The following is a 23,032-nucleotide window of genomic DNA, read 5'->3' as shown; positions in this document are numbered from 1 at the left end:
GCATTGACAAGATTTTAAGGCCGAGGTTTCATAATTTTGCTTCAGTGTCGATGAAAATTAAAACTGAATTATGCATAAGCTGAAGGTTAAAGAGCCATTGTTTTGTACATCCGACCTTATGGCACCAGATGTGTGGCTGCAAAAAGATTTGAACGGTTGCTGAGCCTTTATCGACGTGTTCTAGTTTGTAGTCCGTGTTCAGTTTTGTTGTCGTCATTTGACTTTGGAGGAGATTTAACTCTGCTCTGGTCTGTCCTGCTCCTCAGACAGTTTCACAGTGAACACCTGTAGTACACATCTGTATAGAGCTGATGGACGGTAACTTCAAAGACTCTTTTGACCTGAATCTGTTTGCTGGACTCCCACAGGAAACCAACTTCTTTTGGTTTGGTTTTTAGATTAGGAGCAGAGCACAATATTAGAAAGGTATCCAAACTATGCAACAGGTACTGTAACTGGAAAAGCATCTGAACGCTGTTTTCTTTATCCTCTCAGTGTTAAACTCTTCTCCTCTTCATCTACTTTGAGGCTTTCAACATAAAAGGTCATTATACGTTGTGAAACATGTAAATAAACGTCACTTCTGATAAAACCGGACACTGAGCTGTTTGGTCATTCAGGATTTGATAATTAGCAAACAAGTTCTGTCGACTACTACTACTGCCTACCTACCTACCTACCTACCCACAACCCACCACTACCTACCACTGTGAGGCCATCTGCTGCTGTAGGGCCTGTTCTGTGTCCCCTTGTTTTGTCTGTTTTCTGCAGGTACCTTAGTGGGCGGGACTCAATTTGGGAAACCAGGAGCACCTGGCCAGTCTCCCTGATCTCTCGCCTCTCGACCTCGATCCCTCCATCGTTGTGTTTTTGCTCTGTTGGCTTCGGCCTAGTTACTTTATCTTCGGACCTTCCAACAATACACACACTATCATGCACCCATAGACAGACATACTGATACTTCCAGACAAACCGTATTTCGCTCTTATGGGTTGGTTGCAGACATAATTATTTAAATAAATTTATTTACCTTTATATTTAACCTGCGTCTCCATTTTTTGTAATGGCGTACGAGCCAGGTCATGACACCACCTATCTACCTACTCCTTCTTCTACAGGTAGGTATTTAGATGACACTATTCATATGAGTTTCTGATTGGTAACACTCAGTTCTTCTGAAGAAGCTACATCTGATAAAACATCTTCAAGAAACTCTACAAGTCCAGGTGACCTTGTTTCAGCGTTTTTAGACACAGTAAAATCAAAGCAACAAATCGAACAATGTCTTACCTTACTGCTACGAGAGATCACTGGTCAGTCACAAGGAAAGTTGAGGCAACAGGTTGGAGAGTTGCCCAATGTCCTCTTTCAGTTTTTCCTGCTTTGTTCAGTAAACATGCAAAATGTAAATAAAGTTAACACAAACTTCACCTGACTTACAATCAATTCTGACTATTTCTAGAAAACAGATCATCACATAAGAACGCGTGGTAGAGGAGAAGCACTGTTCAGTTTTATTTCCAGCAATATGAGCAGGTTATGAAGAGCACGGCAGTTTAATGAGAAATAATAAAACACACATTTGTATCTTTGACACCAATTTGTTTGAGGACGAAACGGAGACACAGAGGAGCAGAGATCAGACACTTAACATGTCTTCACTAATGTCCACAATCGATCACCAAACACGTTGGGACTAGAGAGTCTGGACGGACGGACGGAGACACATTTATTTTTTTTATCATGTGACTTTATCCTCATGCAATAACATTCATGGCGAGATCTCTGCGAGAGAAATTAGGCATTTTATGTGCATTCATGTGCTGTCGGGACGACTGGATGAACTGTACAGGTTTTTAATTATTGATCATGTCGGCAGCACAGAGTCAGAGAGTCTGACTTAAAAATAAATAAATGTTCTTTGTGTAACTAGTCGTCTGCTATTAAAATAGATTTAAAGGAAAAAAGCAAATAAACAATAAATAATTGATACTAATACATTAGTATATAGGGTAATAGTTTGATTAATTTACCGCTCTTATTACACAACTTTCATACTTTGGCTTATCCAATAAATATCAACAGTAACAGGGTTTAGTGGTGCATTCAGATGATACTTCATGTTGTAGTTGGGAAGGTTTAAAGCCATGACCAAAAGTTGTGACCTGATAAAAACCCTCATCCTTTCTGGGACATCACATAGGAGCTTGGTGACAATCTCTCCTCTTTTAGAAACAGACCACGCTACGTTAGGGAAGGCCGTTCAGTTTACATGCTCTACAAGAACCTTTCTCCAATCCACGACCACGTTTTACTGGCATTTGTCTCGAGACCACAACCTCAACATTCATGGCGACTTGGTCAATCCAACGGGTGGACTTCAGGTAGGAAGGCCTTGGATGTCCTGATCCATGGAAACCTGATCCAAAGACTCATTGTACTGGGGCAAATCGGGGCCAAGCAAAGAAACCTTTGGGGATTTAGACATGAAAACGTTCTCGCCACAAAATCAAGATCAGAAATCGTAACTATACATTTAAAGACAAAGAAAAAATAAAGAGAAGAGACGACATGAGGTTAGTACAGTCTCCCAACAACACAAAACCAACCATCGCCATGAGAACAGGGGTCCGTGTAGTTTTTGGGGTATTTTTAAGTTTCAGTTTGCTTTCAAAAAACCAGAAGGGAAAACTTTTACTTGACAAACCAAAACACTAAATTATTAGACCAGATTCACAAGATAAATGGGATTTCTTGTCCTTGAGTGAAGCAGGAAGTGGTCTCCGTGGTGACCACTGGTCCAGGCCTCTCTGGTCCAGGAAGTAGTCTCCGTGGTGACCACTGGTCCAGGTCTCTCTGGTCCAGGTCTCTCTGGTCCATGGATCATTGTGTTCAGCTCTAAATAAACCTGGTTCTTCTCCAGATTCAGAGATAAATCCAGATGACCAGATACCTTGAGTCAGAAAGTCCTGGAACCAAGTTCTTCTTCTCCTTTTTCTTTTTTATTTTAGAGTCAAACTTGAAACACCAAAAAGTAACACGGACCCACAGTGAAACTTGTTCCTACCGTGGAATCATCTCAGCATCTTTACTGTTGGTCAGTTTATTCTAGTTAATGAAATGAAAGCTCGTACGTCGTACCCACTATGAGACAAAGACTCTTAAATACAGGAGGAAGAATCCACTACACTTACACAAAATGAGGCACCAAGAGCCATGAAGCATGCAGAGGCATAGAAATACCAAAACAGCTTTAGTTCACGTCACACACACACACACACACACCGACACACACACACAGACATCATCTTTCCATCTATCACACACACTCGTACCCTCTATCTTGGCCTAAGTGCTACAATATTAAAGGCTGAGGGTTTACTGAGTGTTGTCCCGTGTCCATTCCAGCTGGAAATAAATAGTCAATAAAGGGTCCATGTCTTTACCCGAACACACTGGAGGACGGCTGACAAGCCCCACGGGGTGCTCCCGTCTTCAAAGTCCAAAAATAACCGTCCCTTTACATTTTTATTTTTCCATTTCTAAAACCAAACCAGATACCTCTTGGATTCATCTGAAAGTCCAAAATCAAAATGCATCCTTTTCCAGTGTTTTCCAGTAAAGACTCAAGTTGACGTCCAAATACCATTTGTCCCCTTCAGCCTTCTTCTTCTTCGTCCTCATCATCATCATCATCATCAGTCTGCTGGTCAGAGCTCGAAGGCAGGGAAAGAGGAAGCGTCAGGGTTGGTCATCTCTGACAGGTAATGAATGGCTCCAGCCATACCTGAGAGGACAGACATCCATCACTGTCAGCTACATGTTTTACTCTACACCAGTTTGATCGTTGTTTCCTGCTCTAACGCAGCACCAGAGAGTTTATAAGAAAATAAGAAGAGATGTTCTGATTAAGTCCTGATCTGATCAATTTAAAGGCCTGGATCATCCCAGCAACTAGCCAGCAGAGAGAGTGTATTCACCCGAACAGACAGTAAATATCTGGAATTTTATAAAAGAAGAAAGATAGAAACAGCTGCTCTTCATTCAGAGACACTTGGTGGAGGATGTTGTGGTGAGACAGGAAGCTGTACATTAAGATGTGTTGATATCAGTGGAGCAGCAGAGCTCCAGCTAAAAGACCTGAGTCTGTAATATGATAAGAATGACAGAGCAAGAATACAGCAGCTAAAAAACACTTTACTTCATTACGACACATTTTTAAATGAACAAATAAGTAGTTTTTTATATCTGTACGTCTTATGTGGTCTATGATTAGACGTTCCACTTTATTTCTACTGACAGGAGCTGACAGTCGAGTTAAAGGCCACAAAGACAGAATTACTGAGGCCGCTGGATAACTGGCATCTAAATAAAGAAGAAGGCGTCAGATTTAAGGTTTTGGAAACACAAATTATACAGCTCCATCATTACATCGATTAAGAAGATGTGGAATAATAAAATAAACATTTGGTACCTTCAAAAAGAGAGTAAGGTCGGTCTGGGATGCGACAGCCGTGGGTCCCATAGTCCAGACACCACTCAGCGAACTGGAGAAAAGGAATAAAGACGTCAAGACATTCACAGGATTAAAAAGAGACTGATAAACATCAAATCAGAAGATTGAACTGTCACAAGATGGTCAATGTTATTCACTTCTCCTGTCATAATGTTTTGGCTGATTGGTATATTTCACTGGCTTTCTACCTGTATTATGCACAGTGACAATAAAGTTTAATGTTTAATCTAATTGAGTCTCAAAATAAAAAGTCGTGCATCGTTGCAACGGCTCCTAAAACTGTGTATGTTGGTGTGTTTTGCTGACCCTCAGTCTTACCTTGCAGGCGCGGTACAGGTACTTCTTCTCCTGAGTGAGCTTGTAAAGGGACAGGAAGGCGTACCCGTTGCCGGCGGTGCCGTGGCAGATGCCGTAGCCTTTTCTGAGCAGCCCCCGCTGCCAAATCACCTCGGCACATTCTGCAGCCTCCTTCAAATACTTCTCCTCCTTAAACACCTGGAAACACACACACATGAAAACACATTTATAGTCAGGGCTTGGGGAAAAAGTATAAAACATGAGCTTCAACCTAAAGGAAACATCCAGAACTATAATCCTGATATCATTTCAGACGTGTAAGATAGAGAACATCTTCCTGACAGGCTGCTTGGTGTGTGCCATCCCTCCACAGAGAGCAGATAAGAGTTGAGCCCACATTAAAGGCTAAATGTTCCCACATGCTCAGGCCTCATTAGTAGGTAATAAATCTAATCCAGTCAGGACGAAAGCTAATGACGAATGACATATCAGACAAACCGGAGCCGATGAGAGACGGTGTGAGACCTGACAGTTTGCACGACTCGGTGTGATCATATCCAGCCTCCCACGGCTCTGTGAGGAACCTGAGAGCTTCAGAGAGGAAGCAACGCTTTGAAAAGCTGTCTCCTTCGTTATTTGTGTCTCTGTAAAGCTGTTAAGAGAAAAGAGACAAATAGTTCCCAAGGTTCTTCTCCACCGTTTGCTCCATCAACTCCCACATTTTAGCACCTTTTAACAAAGAAACATCTTTTAATAAAATGGTGCCACTTGTAGAGAACAGAGTAACAACTCCAGTCCACATCAGTTTTACAGTATTATAACTATTTGCAGTCCTCAGGATTTTCTTCATTTCTGCACAAAATTGGCTCCAAACATCACCAGTATCTGCTGTGACCTCCTTGTCACTAAATGTTTCCGGTAACTGCTGATCAGTGGTCTACAGCAGCTTGGAGGAATTTTAGCCCATTCCTCAGAACAGAACCACTTCAGTTCTGAGATGTTGGTGGGTTTCCTCACATCAACTGCTGCTTCAGGTCCTTCCACAACATTTCTATTGGATTAAGGTCAGGACTTTGACTTGGCCGTTCCTAAACATTCATCTTGTTCTTCTTTAACCGTTCTTTTGTAGAACCACTTGTGTTCTTGGTTCTCGTTGTCTTGCTGCATGACCCAGTTTCTCTTCACATTCAGCTCATGGCCAGATGTCCTGACATTTTCTTTTAGAGTTCACTGGTAGAATTCAGAATTCATTGGTCCACCAATGATGACAACACCTAAGTCTCTTTACACTGATTGGACTGAAGGAACTTGTAATCCTTGAGCTGCTCTTAGTTTTGCGCTCCACTGATATGTAATATTGGCTCATTTTCCTGAATAAACAAACACCAAAGCATAAAGTTTCTGTTTTATTTGTTTGATTGGGTTGCCAACATCTACTTTCAGGACTTGCCTTGAATATTTTTATGCAGTAACGTAGAAAATTCTTGCAAAAATAGTTTTAAGCAACACTGTACATGATGCTGCATCCCAAGTTTCTTCTGTTTTCTTCTGCAAGCACAAAAAAACACCAAATCCATATTTATTCCAAGAATATTTTCCTGTGTTAAAGTCCCTTCAGGCACCAAGAGGCAGCGTGTGGTGCAAGCAGACAATTTCAGCTGCTGAGGCTGCCGGCAACATCCGATCCTATTACCAACTAATTGACACAGTGACACTAATCTCATCTCACAGAGGAGAAATGGTTAGCAACACAACATGCTTAAAAATAGCAGCTAATGTTATGAACGTTGCTGATGATGCACTGTATCTCCGTGACCGCGTTGGTTCACAGATAAGTGGTAAATAATTAATTGAAGTCTGATGATGCCCCGTAAAATGAGCGGCGCATGAACTGAGCCGTTGCCATGGTCACCCTGCAAGTTGAGATAACGCGTTGGGGAAAAAAGTGGTTCCAATTAACTGTTTGGAAACAAGTTTAAAAGTTTGTATAAAATTGGTAGTTAACTGCCTGGGACGAGCTAATCGCTGGAAAACGGTGCAACAGAGAAAATTCTGTTGGTTTACTCACGTCTGAGCTGCTTCAAATGGAAATGCGTCACCTTTTAAAGGAGATGAACACACGTATCACACATACTGAAGGCTCTTAGACTTTTTACTGTAAATCAATAAAGGTTTGAATGCAATTAATAAGAAAAAACAGGGAACACATTGTGCAGACAGAACAGCTGCAACCACTATCTGCTGAAATGCTCCTCCTCCTCCTCTAACCAACCGATTTGCAGATTTGTTGTGTTAAAAGTGAGGGAGTGAAAAGCGTTCGTGTCCCATTGTGCTTTGTTCTCAGTGTGGTGCCAAAGAGGCTCCGCTTTAATGAGGACAATGAGAACAGCAGAATGGCAGCAGCACATTAGCTGCCAAGTGGATCCCTAATGGACCAAGAAAAGAAAGAAATTAGCCCACAGTGCATTACTGCAGCATGTGTGTGTATGTGTGCATCAACAGTCAGGTTTTCAGACAGTTCGTTCGTCTCATAACCTGCTCAGAGCTTCACAAGTCAAACACAACACACTGTCCATGCAGTGGAGAGCTGAGCCACAAGGTGCCAGTGTTGTTTGTGACGGGCGGCTGCGTAAGACGAGGACCTGTTGTTGTTGTTGTCGTTGTTGCTGCTGGACTCATCCTTGCAGCACAAAGAGCCGTCCAGTCTCACCTTGTGGGCCATGATGAGCATATGGATGACGCCCGGCGCTCCGTGGCACCAGTGGACGAGCCGGTCGCTCTCGTTGCTCAGCGACGACGGGAAGTTCCCAGAGCGGAACTTCTTGTGGCGGACGTAGTCGATGCTCGGACGGACCAGCTCCGAGAGAATGTCTGGATGGACCTTTGCTCCGGGCTGCAGAGAGATGAAGACAGATTAATATATACTGGATATTGTTTATATGTTTCTCCTTTTAATAACTGTACGGAATACACACCATCTATTATGTTCCCTAAAAACAGAATAAATTATCAGAATACCTGATCTTTGAAACGATATATCTGTGCGGGGACAAGGTTGGTAATGCAGCATTTATAGACAAGCAAGTGGGAATTTTACAGTTTGCTGCAGGGAAGGAATAACGAGTCAGATGTAAGACTCATCTCTCACATGTACAGGTAGATGCTGACACACTCTGGAAGCCCAGCAGAGCAAGAGAAGAGAGTAGGAGCCAAGAAAAAGTAAGAACAGGAACATAATCAGAGCATCTTGTCAGTTGTGTGTCTCTAAACTCATTTAAATACCTCCAGACATGGATACATAAAACTACCTCACATTAGAAACATTAGAGATATAGTTTCTCTACTAATTAACAGATTTCAAAAGATTCTCTGCACTAAACTTCTTCACTTGTTGAGGCGACGTCATTGTGCATCACTATAACAGACTCAGACATTTCAGGTGCACCTCCCACTGCACCACACTTGCACTAAAAATATTTATTTGTTTGAAACACAGAATCAATTAGACTTAGATCAGAGCTGGATGCAATGCAAATGTTATAACGTTTATATCAGCGGGTGTTATATCATAAGGATATTCTTTAAACACGGAAGCAGCTTTCTACAATCTAAACACAGTTTGGCTAAGAATTAATTATTTATTTCCAGCGTATTAATGAGAACATCAGTGAACGGAAACACGACAGAGGGAACTGATTTTAATGACCAAACACAGACGTTAGAAGATTCACTAGTTTAATGTTTTACTACTGGACTGTTGAACCTTAACCTACGACATATCTGAAAATACCAAACACAAAAGGATTAAAACATTAATTAAACAACAAATCACTATTTTCAATCTGCTTTGGACTTTTTTAGTCTGGTCAAGAGATAATTAAACATCTTTTAAATCTGTTCACCTGAGCTCAGTCTCTAGCCGTAAACTACACCCGACAGCCTTTAAAGGTGCAGCAGCTCTGACTACAAGCCGACCGAGATCAGCTTCAGACTCATTCACAGGCCACAAAGGAAGAGATTTAATTCAGCATCCAGCTGCACTTATGTGATGTCTGGCTGTAGGCGTTATCGGCTCCTCCGCTGGCTCGCAGCCCAGGACTCGAAGAAGCTTCAAACACCAGACATTAAAAAAAAAAAAAAAAAAAACGCTGGCATGCTTTAGATTTTTTCTTTTCTGTTGCTGCATGTGTGCAATACTCAAAATGGTTCTTTTAGCAAATAATGAAGCTGAATCACTGGAGAATTTTAGGACAAAGAGTCTATTATACTGTAGAGTATAAGCTTCAGTACAAATTAAACACATTCTGACACAAAGCCACAAACAATAGATTCATTTTTCACCAATTATGATTATTCTATTTTCTGTTTCTTGATTTTATTCATTTGATCCACCACCCAATCAACCAGCCAACCCACCCAGACCCTGGCCCCCCGGGCCCCTACCTGCATGAGCATGAAGTAGATGCCAGCCAGGCCGTGGGCAGCGCCGATGTACTGCTTCTTGTGCCATTCGTAGAGCAGCGGGCAGCGATCGGTCTTCTTCTGCTCCGCCGACAAGTTCTTTCCCGATTCCACGATGGCCGTCACCACCTGAGGTTTGGAGAAGGACGAGGAGTTGGAAAATATAAGTGACTGATCTGATTGTGTCGTGGAAGAATCGCCTTAATCCGGTAAACAGAAAAATCTAAAGTGCAATAAAGTGTTTATCTTAATTGTGGCTGCATTACTGTAATTGACTGTGACTTGGCTAAATAAACTGATTTGCTTGAATAGCGTTGATAGTTCATTTAGAATTTATGGTGACTCCTAGTGCCAGGAATACTGAAAATAAGATCTTAATGCCCAAACCCAATCAAGAGATGTGGAGAATTCCTGAACAATAACCTGGTGAAATGTACTGCACACCTCAGAGAACATCAACCATCCAACCTCAGGACAGTGGAGATGCAGTGTTAAGGTTGGTTGAGAACAGAGTACAACCCAGAGTCATGTCATATGCAGATGTTCTCAGATGATTCTATAATGGTGGGGTGTATCAGGGATGGACAGGAGCAGGAGGACAAGAATCTGGTGAACAACTTCATCTCATGGTGCTCAGAGAACCACCATCTGATCAAAACCAAGGAGGTGGTGGTGGATCTCTGGAGGTCCAGGCTCCACCTGCAGCCTGTAACCATCAACAGGGAATGCGTAGAGGTGGTTCAGACCTAGAAGTACCTGGGTCTACATCTGGATCACAAACTGGACTGGTGGGCTAACATAGACTCAGTCTACAACAAAGATCAGAGCCGTCTCTATGTCCTCAGGAGGCTAAGGTGGTTTAATATCTGCAGGAAGCTGCTGGACATGTTCTACCAGACTATCGTTGCCAGTGTCCTCTTCTACGCTGTGGTGTCCTGGGGAGGCAGCACTGAGAAGAAGGACACCTCACGGCTGGACAAGCTGATCCAGAAGGAGGACTCTGTGGTAGGGACAGAGCTGGAGTCCCTGACATCAGTGGTAGATGGAAGGACCATGAACAAACTCTGGTCCATCATGAACAATGTCCACCACCCTCTACAGGACACCATAGTCAGACAGAGGAGCTGGTTCAGTGACAGGCTGCTGTCTCTGTCCTGCTCCATGGACAGGTTGAGGAGGACGTTTGTCCCTCAGGACATTCGTTTCTTTATATCTGAGCTCATATTTAAATGTTACGGCCGCTTCTTTCTATTTTTCTGTATTATTACTAATTTTAAACCATTTCTTTGAGGTATACTTTCATTTTCTTCATCCAAATGTTATTTATAGACATTTACTTGCAAACGGTTATATCAAATAAGACAAATCTGACCCAAAGAACTTTGTCCAGATTAATTCGAATTAAATTAACATTTTTACGTTTGATAGAAGGTAGGTACAGGTAAGGCTTTGATTATGAAGACCTGGGTTTTAATCCTAGATATTATATGTGGTTAGTAGATCGTACTGTTTTAACAGAATCCTCACGTCTGAGCATGAAAATACAACTGATCTAATCGTCTGTGTACTGCTGCCTACCGACTAGATTAGACTCTAAATTAAACCATACTATGCGTTTCTGCTTGGCTCCGTCACTACAACATTATATATAGTTTATACACAGTATAAATATATATAGTGGTGCAGGAGCTCAGGGTTATGAGTCAGCAGTTTGTCGTCCCCATGCAAGACAGAAAAAAAGACTAAAAAACAATTCTGCTGCAGCAGCTCTGCCTCCCTCATGACAGAGCAGTTCTACATTCAGCCCTGGGCATTTACACATCCTCCTCGTACAGAGCTCAGACACATTTTATCATAACATTAGGACACATTTCCACGACCATGCATTTCCCTAAAAGGTTCTAATGGTGCATGAATAATAGGAATAATAATATCATGTATTCTGACGGGAACGTTTAACTGAAAGTAAAAGCTGCAGCACAGAACAATAATAATGTCGGTAGTAATGTTAAAGATGTTAAAGTTTTATTAGACCAATGTGGGAGAGTCTCACTCGAACCTACCCGAACCAAATCTTATCTATTACACAAATATTTCCAATTTTCCCATGATTTTTTCTGGATTTATCTATAATTTTAAAACTTCCAAGTCTTAGAAACCACTACGTTCAACTTCCATGATTGTTCCTCTGTATAAACTCTGCATATACAGATTTGCACGACGCTTCCATTCTTGTGCCTGAAATGTTCCTTTCCATTTTTACCCCAATAAAACCTAATCTCGACAATGTACACTTATGGGCTTCAAATTTACATCCACCTGTCGTCTCTTTCTACTATGTCTCTTTGTCATGACATGTACCACCCACCACCTCTCTCTCTCTCTCCGTCACACACACAAGTAGGGCTGCAGCTATCGATTCTTTTTGTAATCGATTAATCTAGCACTTTATCGATCGATTAATCGATTAATCGGATATTTTTTTTACGTTTTTAAACAACCAAAACAAATGATGCATAACGAAAATTATGTGGCTGTAAAATGATCAAGCATTTGCCTTTTATTTCTCAAAAAAACAGAGAACTCCAACTCCAACATTTGGCTCCAAAACTAAGCCCATGTATTGCAATTTACCCATTAAAAGTGCCAGTGCCAACAATTACATAACAATACAGTTAAGCAAACTTACTGTAAAACAAAAAGCAATTTAATTTATTAATATGCACAACAAGTTTCATGCTGTAATCTAGCCCTGACATCAAAGTAAATATCAGTTTTATGTAGATTTCTACACCTGCAGCATTTACCATTAGGCTACTAACAAATAATACATAATTTCTGGGGTAACCTAGCAACCTGTGTGTTTGTTTGTGAACGCGTGCTGTGCGTGAGGAAGAGTGAGAGAGATGAGGGTGCAGAGAATTTAGTAACGTCAATGATTCTGATAAACTCAGGCCGGTCGTGTTCGCCTCGCGGCCGCTCAATTTATGATAATAGGGGAGTATATGGGAGTATCTGGCCGCTATTCGCGGAGAATTTAGTAACGTCAATGATTCTGATAAGCTCAGGCCGGTCGCGTTCGCCTCGCGGCCGCTCAATTTGTGACCCGCTGCGTAAATCCTTCGGCCGGCCCGGTCGTCCCGATTGCCACTCCGCCCCTGAAGCTAAACATCATATCTAGTCAAACCGCATCATGACATCGCTACATACAGTATGCGATTAAAATCAGCGAACATTAATGTATAGGTTTAGGTTACGTTACCTTGTTTCAGCGACGCTTGGTGAAACAGCATGTGGATGTTTTCTGTTCAGATGCTGGATCATTGAGCTTGTCCTGCTGTGATACGCCAGGTCTACTTTGCAGTATATATACTGCACTTTGTTCTCTTCCTTTTTTTAGAATGTAATGATCCCAAACTTTAGACATTTTTTGCCGTTTATGGGCATCTTTACTCTCCGCCATCGCGCCAACTAAATTCAAAATGTATCGCGCTGGTGGTGTGCTTGCATAGGTGCTTCCAAAACAACGGTCCGTGTGGAACAATCAGATCCCTGCGCGTATAGTGCGCGTCATAGGAATTTAACGAGGCTTCGAGGCAGAGTTTTTGCCTCGAGCAATTTTTGTAATCGAGTTAATCGAGTAACTCGACGAATCGTTTCAGCCCTACACACAAGCCACAAAAAGAAACCGTCTCTCTCTTGAACATGTAACGTCGGGGGAATTAATCAAGTTTGCAGCGAGAATTAAACTCTGCAAACAAACTGAAGGATTGAAGAGAACTTAATCTGGGACCTCTGGGTATGAGCGGCCTTCCAGATCCACCACTAAGCGCTGAAGTGTTTAATATGCATGTGGAGCGGCGGCGCAGCATCAAGACATAATGAGAAACTGTTGACAGAAACGACAGCGGCGTAGAGACTCTGAGGTATATGAATGCATGGTCATCTGACATGTGTCTCCATCCAGCTCTTCAGAACTGATCTCAGCTTCTCTCAGTGTAAATTAAACTACGACATCATTTGTGGCGCAGTAGAATATTTTAACTAATGGATCTCTATCTACTGCCGTTTCAGAACCAAGAACAGATGGATGGACGGCCTCAGTGTCATAGCTGTGGGATTGTGTCCAACTTTAGGCAAGAGTTCTCACACCTGGAATTAAAATACGTCTCCACATGCGTCTCAAGCAGCTCTTCTGTTATTTGGGGTGGAGTAGAATATTTTATTAGCTACTGTCTCTAATGGATCTCTACTGCTGTTTCAGAACCAAGAACAGAGCAGTTTTTTGTGTGTGCATCATGATTTTTCTAAACTTTCTGGGTTCATCTATAATTTTAAAACTTACAAGTCTTAGTACTGCAGTCTGGCCTCGTGAGCACAGTTCTGATGGTAGCAAGGATTTAATAATCTTAGACGCAGCAGGACAGAGCTATAGTAAAGTAATATGACATTTGGCATTTGCTGCAACACACGCATCGTTTACAATGAGCTGTCGCAAAGTGATGAAGCTGCATCTGGCAGCGACCCAAACACTACACAATCTGCTGGTATGAAAACACAAACTCCTCAAAAACACAGCCTTGGGCGTCAGAGTTTGTTTTCAGCGCTGAGCTTCCATACTTCAAGCCGTCAGTCAGAGAAGGAAAACTGACACTTCACACTCTGTAAGCAGCCCAAGGAGAAAACATGGGGTAACATCCCACACACACACACAGACAGACAGACAGACAGACAGCAGTGGAAATCTTGACACGGAGAAGAAATCTTATGATGCTTCAGAAGGAGCAACAGAAAAATAAAGATAAAAACATCTCCTGTGTAACGAGCAAGGTCACAGTTTGGTAAAGTAAACAGAAGAGTGTTGCGGTGCTGTGTGCGCTGGTGACAGGTGTATAAACACAAATGATGGCGAGATGAAGAGCGGTGCAGCGATGAAGGAAACTGGAGCTTTAAGACTTCACATTTTATCACAACATTACTCATAATAATACCTCTAATATTTCTGAAGACAGCCCTGCTGCCTCCTCACTCAGCCCTTCTGTCGCTGAGCCTGTTAAGACTGTGTTTTAGTCTGGCACTGCACCAAAGAGGACAGCTGGTCCTGCTGCGTCTGCAGCAACGGTGTGTGCATGCTTTAATAAATCCTCAAAATACAGTATATTGTAGAGGGATTGTTATTATGATTTAGTGTGTGTGTTTGGGTCCTGGTACAAGGTCCACTGTTGTCCCAGCAGCCTTTGTTGTCATGTGAAGCTATAAAACAGAAGGCTAAGGGAAAAATGACCCTGCTGATGGTACGCATGTATCAGCATGTTGATTATAAACATTTAAAAGAAGCAGATTCAGTGAACAAAGTGTGAAAGTTAAACAGCGTGTTATTTTAAAAACTTCCCACGCAAATGATAAAATTAGAAGTGAAGTTAACCAAGACTGGAAAGAATGAGCTGTGTTTGGACTAAATTATCTTTAAATGTGTTTAGATCAGTCGTCAAAATTACAACAATCAATAGTCAATGAGTACACCGATCAGCCACAACATTACGACCACTGACAGGAGAAGTGAATAACATTTAAACCATCTTGTGACAGTTCAATGTTCTGCTGGGAAACTTCTGGACCTGGCATTCATTGGTGTGGATGTTACTTAGACATGTAGCACCCACCTAGACCAGACCAGGCCCCCCCACCCCATAGCAATCAAGTATCTGTGGGATGATCCACAGAGGCCCCTCCCCTCAAAGACCCCCCCACTAACAACAGGACACCCTCAGAAGGCCCATGTCCATTCTCTGATGAGTCACCACAAGGTAGACCAGCACAATATTAGCATGGTGGCATGGACTTTGCTAAATAGAAATAATTAGAGGAACAGAGGGGATAAAACTAGATGTGGCATCGGTGGTTTTACCTTTGTAATGGTGCCCTCATCCACAGTGTCAGCTCCTATCTCTTTGTTGACGTAGAGCAGAGCATACAGGTAGCCAGCCCGGCCGTACAGCAGCTCGTCTGGCATCTCAGAGTCCAGACTCAGCACTGACCGCTGCAGCTGGAGAAGCCTGACAGAGAGACACAGGTCTGGATGTTAGGACAAGAATCACTGATGTAATTAAAGATGCAGAAAAAAAGGAAAGGACATTTCCTCCTGTCCTGCTGTTTCAGAAAATTACAGATCCTTAAAAGCAGGAGATGAACATAATTTCCTTTTTTTTATTCTCGGTGTCTTGGTAGGAAGTAATGAGCTTGGAGCTGAGAGGCTTAGTGAAGTCGGAGCATTAAGAGACAAACGAACACATCGCTGGTTTTGAGCTCAACGTGGGATTTGCTGGCTATAACAGAAATACAGGAATAACAGCGGCTTTGTATTTATACAGGAGTCTAAAGATTAACTGGGCCGTGATACAAGAGCCATGAAACAACAAACATCTAGAGATACACAAAATTAGAACAGGACAAAAGAAACTGTCTCAAACTGAACTGAATCAGTGCCGGTCGCAGCCACCTCTCACCTGGACAGACAGTCCTTACTGTCAGCAGCGTTATTCAGTTTGTGGTGAACCACTGCGCCCACCGCCAGAGGCCCCGCGTCGCCGCACAGAAAGGTCACTTTGCGACCGTTCAGGACCCTCATGGCCCTCTTCACGTAGTCCAGCGCCCTCTGCAGGTCGGAGGCCTCATGGGAGACACGGTGCAGCTGGAGGTACAGCAGGACGATGCCTGCAGATGACAGAGAACATGAGCTGCAGATGTTCAGGGAGATGGATTATGATGAGATAAAAGAGATGCCAGTTTAACGGTGGTTACAGACGGACCTGTCCAGCCGGTGTAAGTGGAGAAATCATGGGGGTCGGCGGTCTTTAGGCCCTCCTCCATCTGCTGAAGGAGATCTTTGATCTTGCTCTGGACCTTCTTCTGGAACCCAGCGCTAACCTGAGGAGGAAAGTGACACGTTTATAAAATGTAGTTCAGACTGAACACTGACCTTGTCTCTAGAGTCCAGGTTAAACAGGTCCAGGTGTGAACACTGGTCTGGTCTCTAGGGTCCAGGTTAAACAGGTCCAGGTGTGAACACTGATCTGGTCTCTAGAGTCCAGGTTAAACAGGTCCAGGTGTGAACACTGGTCTGGTCTCTAGAGTCCAGGTTAAACAGGTCCAGGTGTGAACACTGATCTGGTCTCTAGAGTCCAGGTTAAACAGGTCCAGGTGTGAACACTGATCTGGTCTCTAGAGTCCAGGTTAAACAGGTCCAGGTGTGAACACCGATCTGGTCTCTAGAGTCCAGGTTAAACAGGTCCAGGTGTGAACACCGATCTGGTCTCTAGAGTCCAGGTTAAACAGGTCTAGGTGTGAACACTGATCTGGTCTCTAGTGTCCAGGTTAAACAGGTCCAGGTGTGAACACCGATCTGGTCTCTAGTGTCCAGGTTAAACAGGTCCAGGTGTGAACACCGATCTGGTCTCTAGAGTCCAGGTTAAACAGGTCCAGGTGTGAACACCGATCTGGTCTCTAGTGTCCAGGTTAAACAGGTCCAGGTGTGAACACCGATCTGGTCTCTAGAGTCCAGGTTAAACAGGTCCAGGTGTGAACACCGATCTGGTCTCTAGAGTCCAGGTTAAACAGGTCCAGGTGTGAACACTGACCTGGTCTCTAGTGTCTAGGTTAAACAGGTCCAGGTGTGAACACTGATCTGGTCTCTAGAGTCCAGGTTAAACAGGTCCAGGTGTGAACACTGGTCTGGTCTCTAGAGTCCAGGTTAAACAGGTCCAGGTGTGAACACTGATCTGGTCTCTAGAGTCCAGGTTAAACAGGTCCAGGTGTGAACACTGATCTGGTCTCTAGAGTCCAGGTTAAACAGGTCCAGGTGTGAACACCGATCTGGTCTCTAGAGTCCAGGTTAAACAGGTCCAGGTGTGAACACCGATCTGGTCTCTAGTGTCCAGGTTAAACAGGTCCAGGTGTGAACACCGATCTGGTCTCTAGAGTCCAGGTTAAACAGGTCCAGGTGTGAACACTGACCTGGTCTCTAGAGTCCAGGTTAAACAGGTCCAGGTGTGAACACTGACCTGGTCTCTAGTGTCCAGGTTAAACAGGTCCAGGTGTGAACACTGACCTGGTCTCTAGTGTCTAGGTTAAACAGGTCCAGGTGTGAACACTGACCTGGTCTCTAGAGTCCAGGTTAAACAGGTCCAGGTGTGAACACTGATCTGGTCTCCAGAGTCCAGGTTAAACAGGTCCAGGTGTGAACACTGATCTGGTCTCCAGAGTCCAGATTAAACAGGTCCAGGTGTGAACACTGATCTGGTCTCCAGAGTCCAGATTAAACAGGTCCAGGTGTGAACACTGATCTGGTCTCCAGAGTCCAGATTAAACAGGTCCAGGTGTGAACACACGTACCTGAAGTTGGACACAATCCCACAACTATGACACTGACTCCGTCCATCATTGTATTATTTACTACATTACATGTTAGTCACACTATGAGTCAGACAGATTCACAGGATGATGATGTTCAGATTAAAACACTTCACAGCTGGATCCAAAATGCTACAAACAGTTTGAGCTGATTAACAAAAATAAAAATATTTTCATGCGTGAACCAGTTTTACTGCAGGTCTACATCTGCTTTGCTGATTCCAGAGGTTATAAAACGCCTGAGAGTGCGTCCTCTAATAACTGTAATCACAGATTAGCCAGTAGGTTACGACCCAACCTCCCCCATCATTAGGATTCATCTCAGCAACCAAACAGTATGTTAATGAAGTTATTTTCCACAAGACTCGAGGACCTATTTGGCCTTTTTAAGCTCAACATCAGAAGGTCAGGCTGTGTTTTATGGTCTGGCTTCAATGTGAATATGGAGTTAATTAATTCTCTGCAGACTTTCTGAATCAAAACCACTACGAAGACTCGCAGGAACTATTTACTGATGATTTACTTATTTCCTCTGGTTGTTTGTCAGATAATCCAAACCCAACACGTTCCCTGATTGTGTTATTATCTCAATCATCAGTAAACAAACAGCAAATACTCTGGTCTGCACATATTTTTGCCTCCGGCTCCAAATCTGTGGGTCGTTAGTCTGAAAATCCTCAACACAGTCCTGAAATAACAAACAGCACTAGAGGCTAAAACCCAAAGAGCCTGACCACAGCGTGTCCTCTGTCCTGAAACACGGAGGGTTACAACCAAGCCTGTCTGTCCTCTCTCTGCTCTGAGTCACAGTCGTCCATGGATGAGAGGATCGACGATGGAAGAAGAGAAAACAAAGCAGGCAAAGTGAATAAATGTGATTGTTTAGCACGACAAAGGAGCGCTCAGGAAAAAAGCCAAAGAGAGGACAATGAGCGCATTACTAAAAACACACAACGTTAAAAAGCCTAAAGCTCAGCCTGCAGCCAGTGCACGACACGATTTATTATTAATGAGATTACGATCATTGATCAAGCAGAAACAACAAAACGGAAACAGATTATTCTGTTGGTTTAAAATTGTTAGTTAGACTCTCTTAGTTAGGAAATTATTCAATTTACAGATTTACTATTCTGATAATCAGTTAATTTATGAGTCAAACTGAAGAAACTTTGCTGGTTACAGCTTCTCTGATGCTAAGATTTTCTGCCTTTCTTGTCTTTGCAAGAAATGGAATCGCTCTGCTGCAATGAATTTCAGTCAGAGGACAGAGGTCTTGGTTGTATTTTCCAGGTTTGGGTTTTGGAAGTGTATGTTCATCCCTCTTAGGTAGGCCAAGAAATAAATAAATAGCTAGAGGCCAGCGTGGTGATACACAACAACACTGAACAAGTGGTTTTCTCATAACTTCTGCACCGTCATCGTGGCGTATTGTTCTCTAGAGTCTCTAGCGTTACATTACAAGTTTTTTATCCACCCTTGATATCCGATACCGATCTTTTAATAATGAGTATTCGAGTCCTGATCCGATCTGTCCTTGTCTTCCTTGTCTTCTCCTCGAGTCGACTGGATTCAGTCCAATAAATCTTTCTGTCAGAGTTAATGTAGTGACGCCAACAGACTGAACAAACCGATCAGGAAGGCCGCCTCTGTCATCGGCTGCAGACAGGAGACTGTTGAAGTGGTTTAGAGGAGGACACTGAACAAACTGTCATCAGTGATGGATAACCCTGACCTCCCTCTCTACCAGATAATAGAGCAGCTTCTCCAAAAGGCTCAGATAACTGTTTGTCTCAACAGGAAATCTTTCCAGCCTCAAGACATCAGTCGGTACAACTCCTCCTCATCTGAGTCTGACACACGACTCTCTGGACTGGACTCATTGTTACTGGAATTCATTTAATTTCATTTAATATTCAATTATTTTATTCCAACAAAGGTTAAAAAAGGCAACTGGACTTGTAGAGTTTTGTTGAGAAGACGTTTCACCAGCAAGTTTTTTCAGGAGGAGGTCGTATTTAAACCTCAGACTTCCCACCAGTCCTCTAGAACTGAAGAAGCTGCTCGGATGAAACGTCTTCTCTAAAAAAAAACTCTGGGTCCAGCCGCCTTTATTTTGGACATACCATGACCTGGATGACTGAGAACCTTCACAGACAATTATTTTATTCATTCATTCATCTTCTATGCCCACTTCTTCCTGTTAAGGGTCGCAGGGTCTGCTGGAGCCTATCCCAGCTGTCAACGGGCCAGAGGCGGGGGTCCACCCTGGACAGGTCTCCAGCCTATCCCAGCTGTCAACGGGCCAGAGGCGGGGTACACCCTGGACAGGTCTCCAGTCTATCACAGGGTTATCTTGTAAATATTGTGTATGTTAAATTTCTATCCATCTATCTATCTATGTATGGTAGTGTGGAGAGGGTAGCTGGTACCTTGTGTTCTCTACTCCAGAAATGTTCTGGTCATCCAACGCTGCCATAAACTCCCTAACCCTCTCTGGAAGATGTTTCTCCTTGACGCTGTCTCCAGGAAACTTTTCTCTTCTTTTAAACCTTCAGTGTTTGTTGTTGTTGTTTACCTATCACCATATGAGGCTGCCCCAGACACTGCCTGTTTTTAAATCCCTCACTCTTTGGTAGTGAGTTCAGTTTGAAAGCTGCTCTTTTTATTGGAGTATTTTGAGTTTTATTTATTTTTGACAGCTTCCTCTTCAGTGTTTCTGTCTTTACTGTGTTTTCTACCTTTTCTATATATTTTTATTACATGTTACATGTGTTGACTCCTCTTAATTCAGCACTTTGTTAAACATTTGTTGTTTAGAAATGTGCTTAACAAATAAATTAGCACTAACATTAGCTACCTCTGATTAGCATCTAGCTTTAAAATGATTTACTACCAAACTAAATCAGTGTCAAGTTCCAGATAACTTTTTAATAATGTTAGAGACACGTATATCAGTCTTTACAAATAAAGTTTAAAACATTAGAGACAAGTTATTGAAGCTAACTCTGAGCTAAGCTAGCTCTAGTTTATATTAGCTCGTGAGCAAACGTTGATATAATAAACAAATTTAAAATCAAACCTCTCACCTTCCCGTCGGCATCAAAGGGCTCCATATAATCTACGTCTGCTCCGGAGTTGGAGGTGAGGACCCCCTGGTCCCAGTCCGGGTAAGGGTTTGGAAAAGACCGCTCCTCCATCTCTGCCTCTGTAGCCGAGATTAGCTTTAGCCTCTTGGACATGTTATCTCCCATAGCTACGGCGGCCGAGCAGGGATATAAGCCCACGGACAAACTGGAGGATAAAAAGCGAACGAGAAAACAAATGTCAGACGTTAAATAAAACAAATAAAAATAATAAATAATAAAATAAAATAAATGTATAATGTGTTAATATGTAGGAAAAAGTAGAATATTATTTAGACAGTCACTGTTCAACAGATAGAGGATATAGAGGAGCGAAACGAAATCATCAGTATATATAATTAACAAAACAGCAAATTAGTTTATTTTTGTAAAATTAAATAGAATAACATAAAATTAGATAAAATTTAAATTTTATTTAAACATGCAAATTACCCTAGATATTTATGTATTACTAATTAATTAAAATAAATAACAAAAAAATTAATAAAAATAAAATAGCAGAAAAAATATATAAACGTATGTTTGTTAGTCAGGGTTCTAGTAAATATTTTAAGTATACATATGTGGTGCTGTTTAATTAATTGTAGCTATTTAATACCAAACAAAACATATATTCCTTAAAAAAAAAAAAGTTTGCAGAAACTTTAGCTGAAACTTTTATTTAAATTATTAATAATCTGAAAAACTGTCAATCCTACCGAGGCTTAAGGGTTTTTTAAAAATAATCAACTTTGCAGTGAACGTCACCTTGCAGCCTAGGCTATAATCTTTCCATACAGGCCTCGAAAGCTGCTAATTTATTAAATTAATTAATTAATTTATTAAATTTAATATCGAGGGGAAAATGCTGAATTATCAACACTACCACATTTTGTTTTAGTTTGGATCAAACCGTGAATTTAAAGCAGTGAAATACAGAAAAAAAAATGAGAACAATTGTTGCTGCACTGAGCACCAGTGCTGTGATAGGCTGCAGTAAATCTGCAATTATTAAAAATGCTGCAGGTAATGTCAGGTGGGGCAGGAGCCGGGCTCACCAACAGGGTCGAAGGCTCAGCAGGATATCCGATCAGCAGTCTGAACCAGGTCCCGGTCTCTTCACAGACTGTTAGTCGGTGGTTGATCCTGGTCGGTTGCTGCAGCAGTCAGCCTCGTACCGAGCGGCGTCTCTCCGCATCCCAGTGTCCGGCAGCCGCTCCTGGTTCCCGGTGACTGGACAGTGAGAGCCGCAGTCAGAGCGAACAGGCGGTGCAGGCGGTGCAGGCGGTGCAAGCAGCCATGTGTCACCGCATCACCTCCTCTGGCTCTGCATCCTCCTCCCCGTTTCTCTCTGAGCGCATCAAACTGCTGCTGATGCTGCTTGGCAAATCAGAAATACCCCCCCCCCTCCTCCTCCTCCTCCTCCTCCCTCCTCACCTCCACCTCCGCCCCGGATTGAAAGGCAGACCTCGTACCGCTTTGTGCAGACCACGGGCTGCCTGCAGGAGACGTCCTATAACCGCAGCACCCACCCTTAAACGCCACCGTCCAGTCCGGGACTCTGAATGTGAATGTTGACAGATGGCGTGTTGGAGTGGGATGCTGCTGTGCTGCTCGGATTAGGCAACACAGCAAACAAATCCACACCCCCACCCAATCCACGCATGCCACCTCCTCCCCCTCTCCCATCAATCCTCCTGTCCCTTTCTGTCCCTTTCTGTCCCTTTCTCCCACTGCTTCAGTATGCATCATGCTTCTGTTAGATCCAGGATATATTCTGTAAAGATCAAAACTTGAGTCTGGCTTTCACCACTTTCACATTTCAGCGTCATCTTTGAGGAATTTACATAAATGCTTTCCTGATTTCCTCTGTGCTGCTCCAGCCATTAACTCACATCAGAGCTCTAATGGTAGTTCCCTAACTATTCCTCCATCTCTGTGTATTTCCATAGTACCATTGCAGTATTCCAGTCCAACATAAATCATTCTGGTGAAGTCTTCAGTCTCTCATCTGCTCCTTCTGTTCCTGTCAGGCCACTCAACCTCCATCAGAGGAAATGGATGAGCTAAAATGACTAAGCTGAACCACAGTGACGTATCTGCACTAGGGTTCAGGAAGATAAAGTCAATGAATTCTGTCTGTGTGTGCTTTTTCTTTTCTTCTTCTTGAAATTAAATCTTAATCCCAGCTGCTCATCTCGGACATCTGAGGTCGACAGAGTTTTAG

At 42.7% G+C, this 23,032-nt stretch overlaps 1 protein-coding gene across 1 annotated transcript; it reads right to left on the bottom strand.

Moving 5' to 3' along the window:
* Window positions 1-1,164: 1,164 nt before the first annotated feature.
* lancl2 (LanC lantibiotic synthetase component C-like 2 (bacterial)) lies at window positions 1,165-20,940 on the bottom strand. The gene is made up of 9 exons (XM_084565705.1): window positions 20,770-20,940; window positions 16,084-16,201; window positions 15,781-15,988; window positions 15,183-15,330; window positions 9,257-9,403; window positions 7,524-7,706; window positions 4,835-5,011; window positions 4,475-4,547; window positions 1,165-3,787 (listed from the first exon to the last, which is right to left on the bottom strand). Exons 1-9 carry the CDS (start codon window positions 20,932-20,934, stop codon window positions 3,711-3,713), a joined length of 1,296 nt encoding a protein of 431 aa, XP_084421831.1. The 5' UTR covers window positions 20,935-20,940; the 3' UTR covers window positions 1,165-3,710.
* Between the last annotated feature and the right edge of the window lie 2,092 nt (window positions 20,941-23,032).

The sequence above is a fragment of the Chelon labrosus genome (genome assembly GCF_963514085.1).
Source record: "Chelon labrosus genome assembly, chromosome: 18".
Classification (NCBI taxonomy): Eukaryota; Metazoa; Chordata; class Actinopteri; order Mugiliformes; family Mugilidae; genus Chelon; species Chelon labrosus.
Note: the sequence above shows the minus strand (reverse complement) of the source record. Positions and strands in the feature narration are given on the sequence as shown.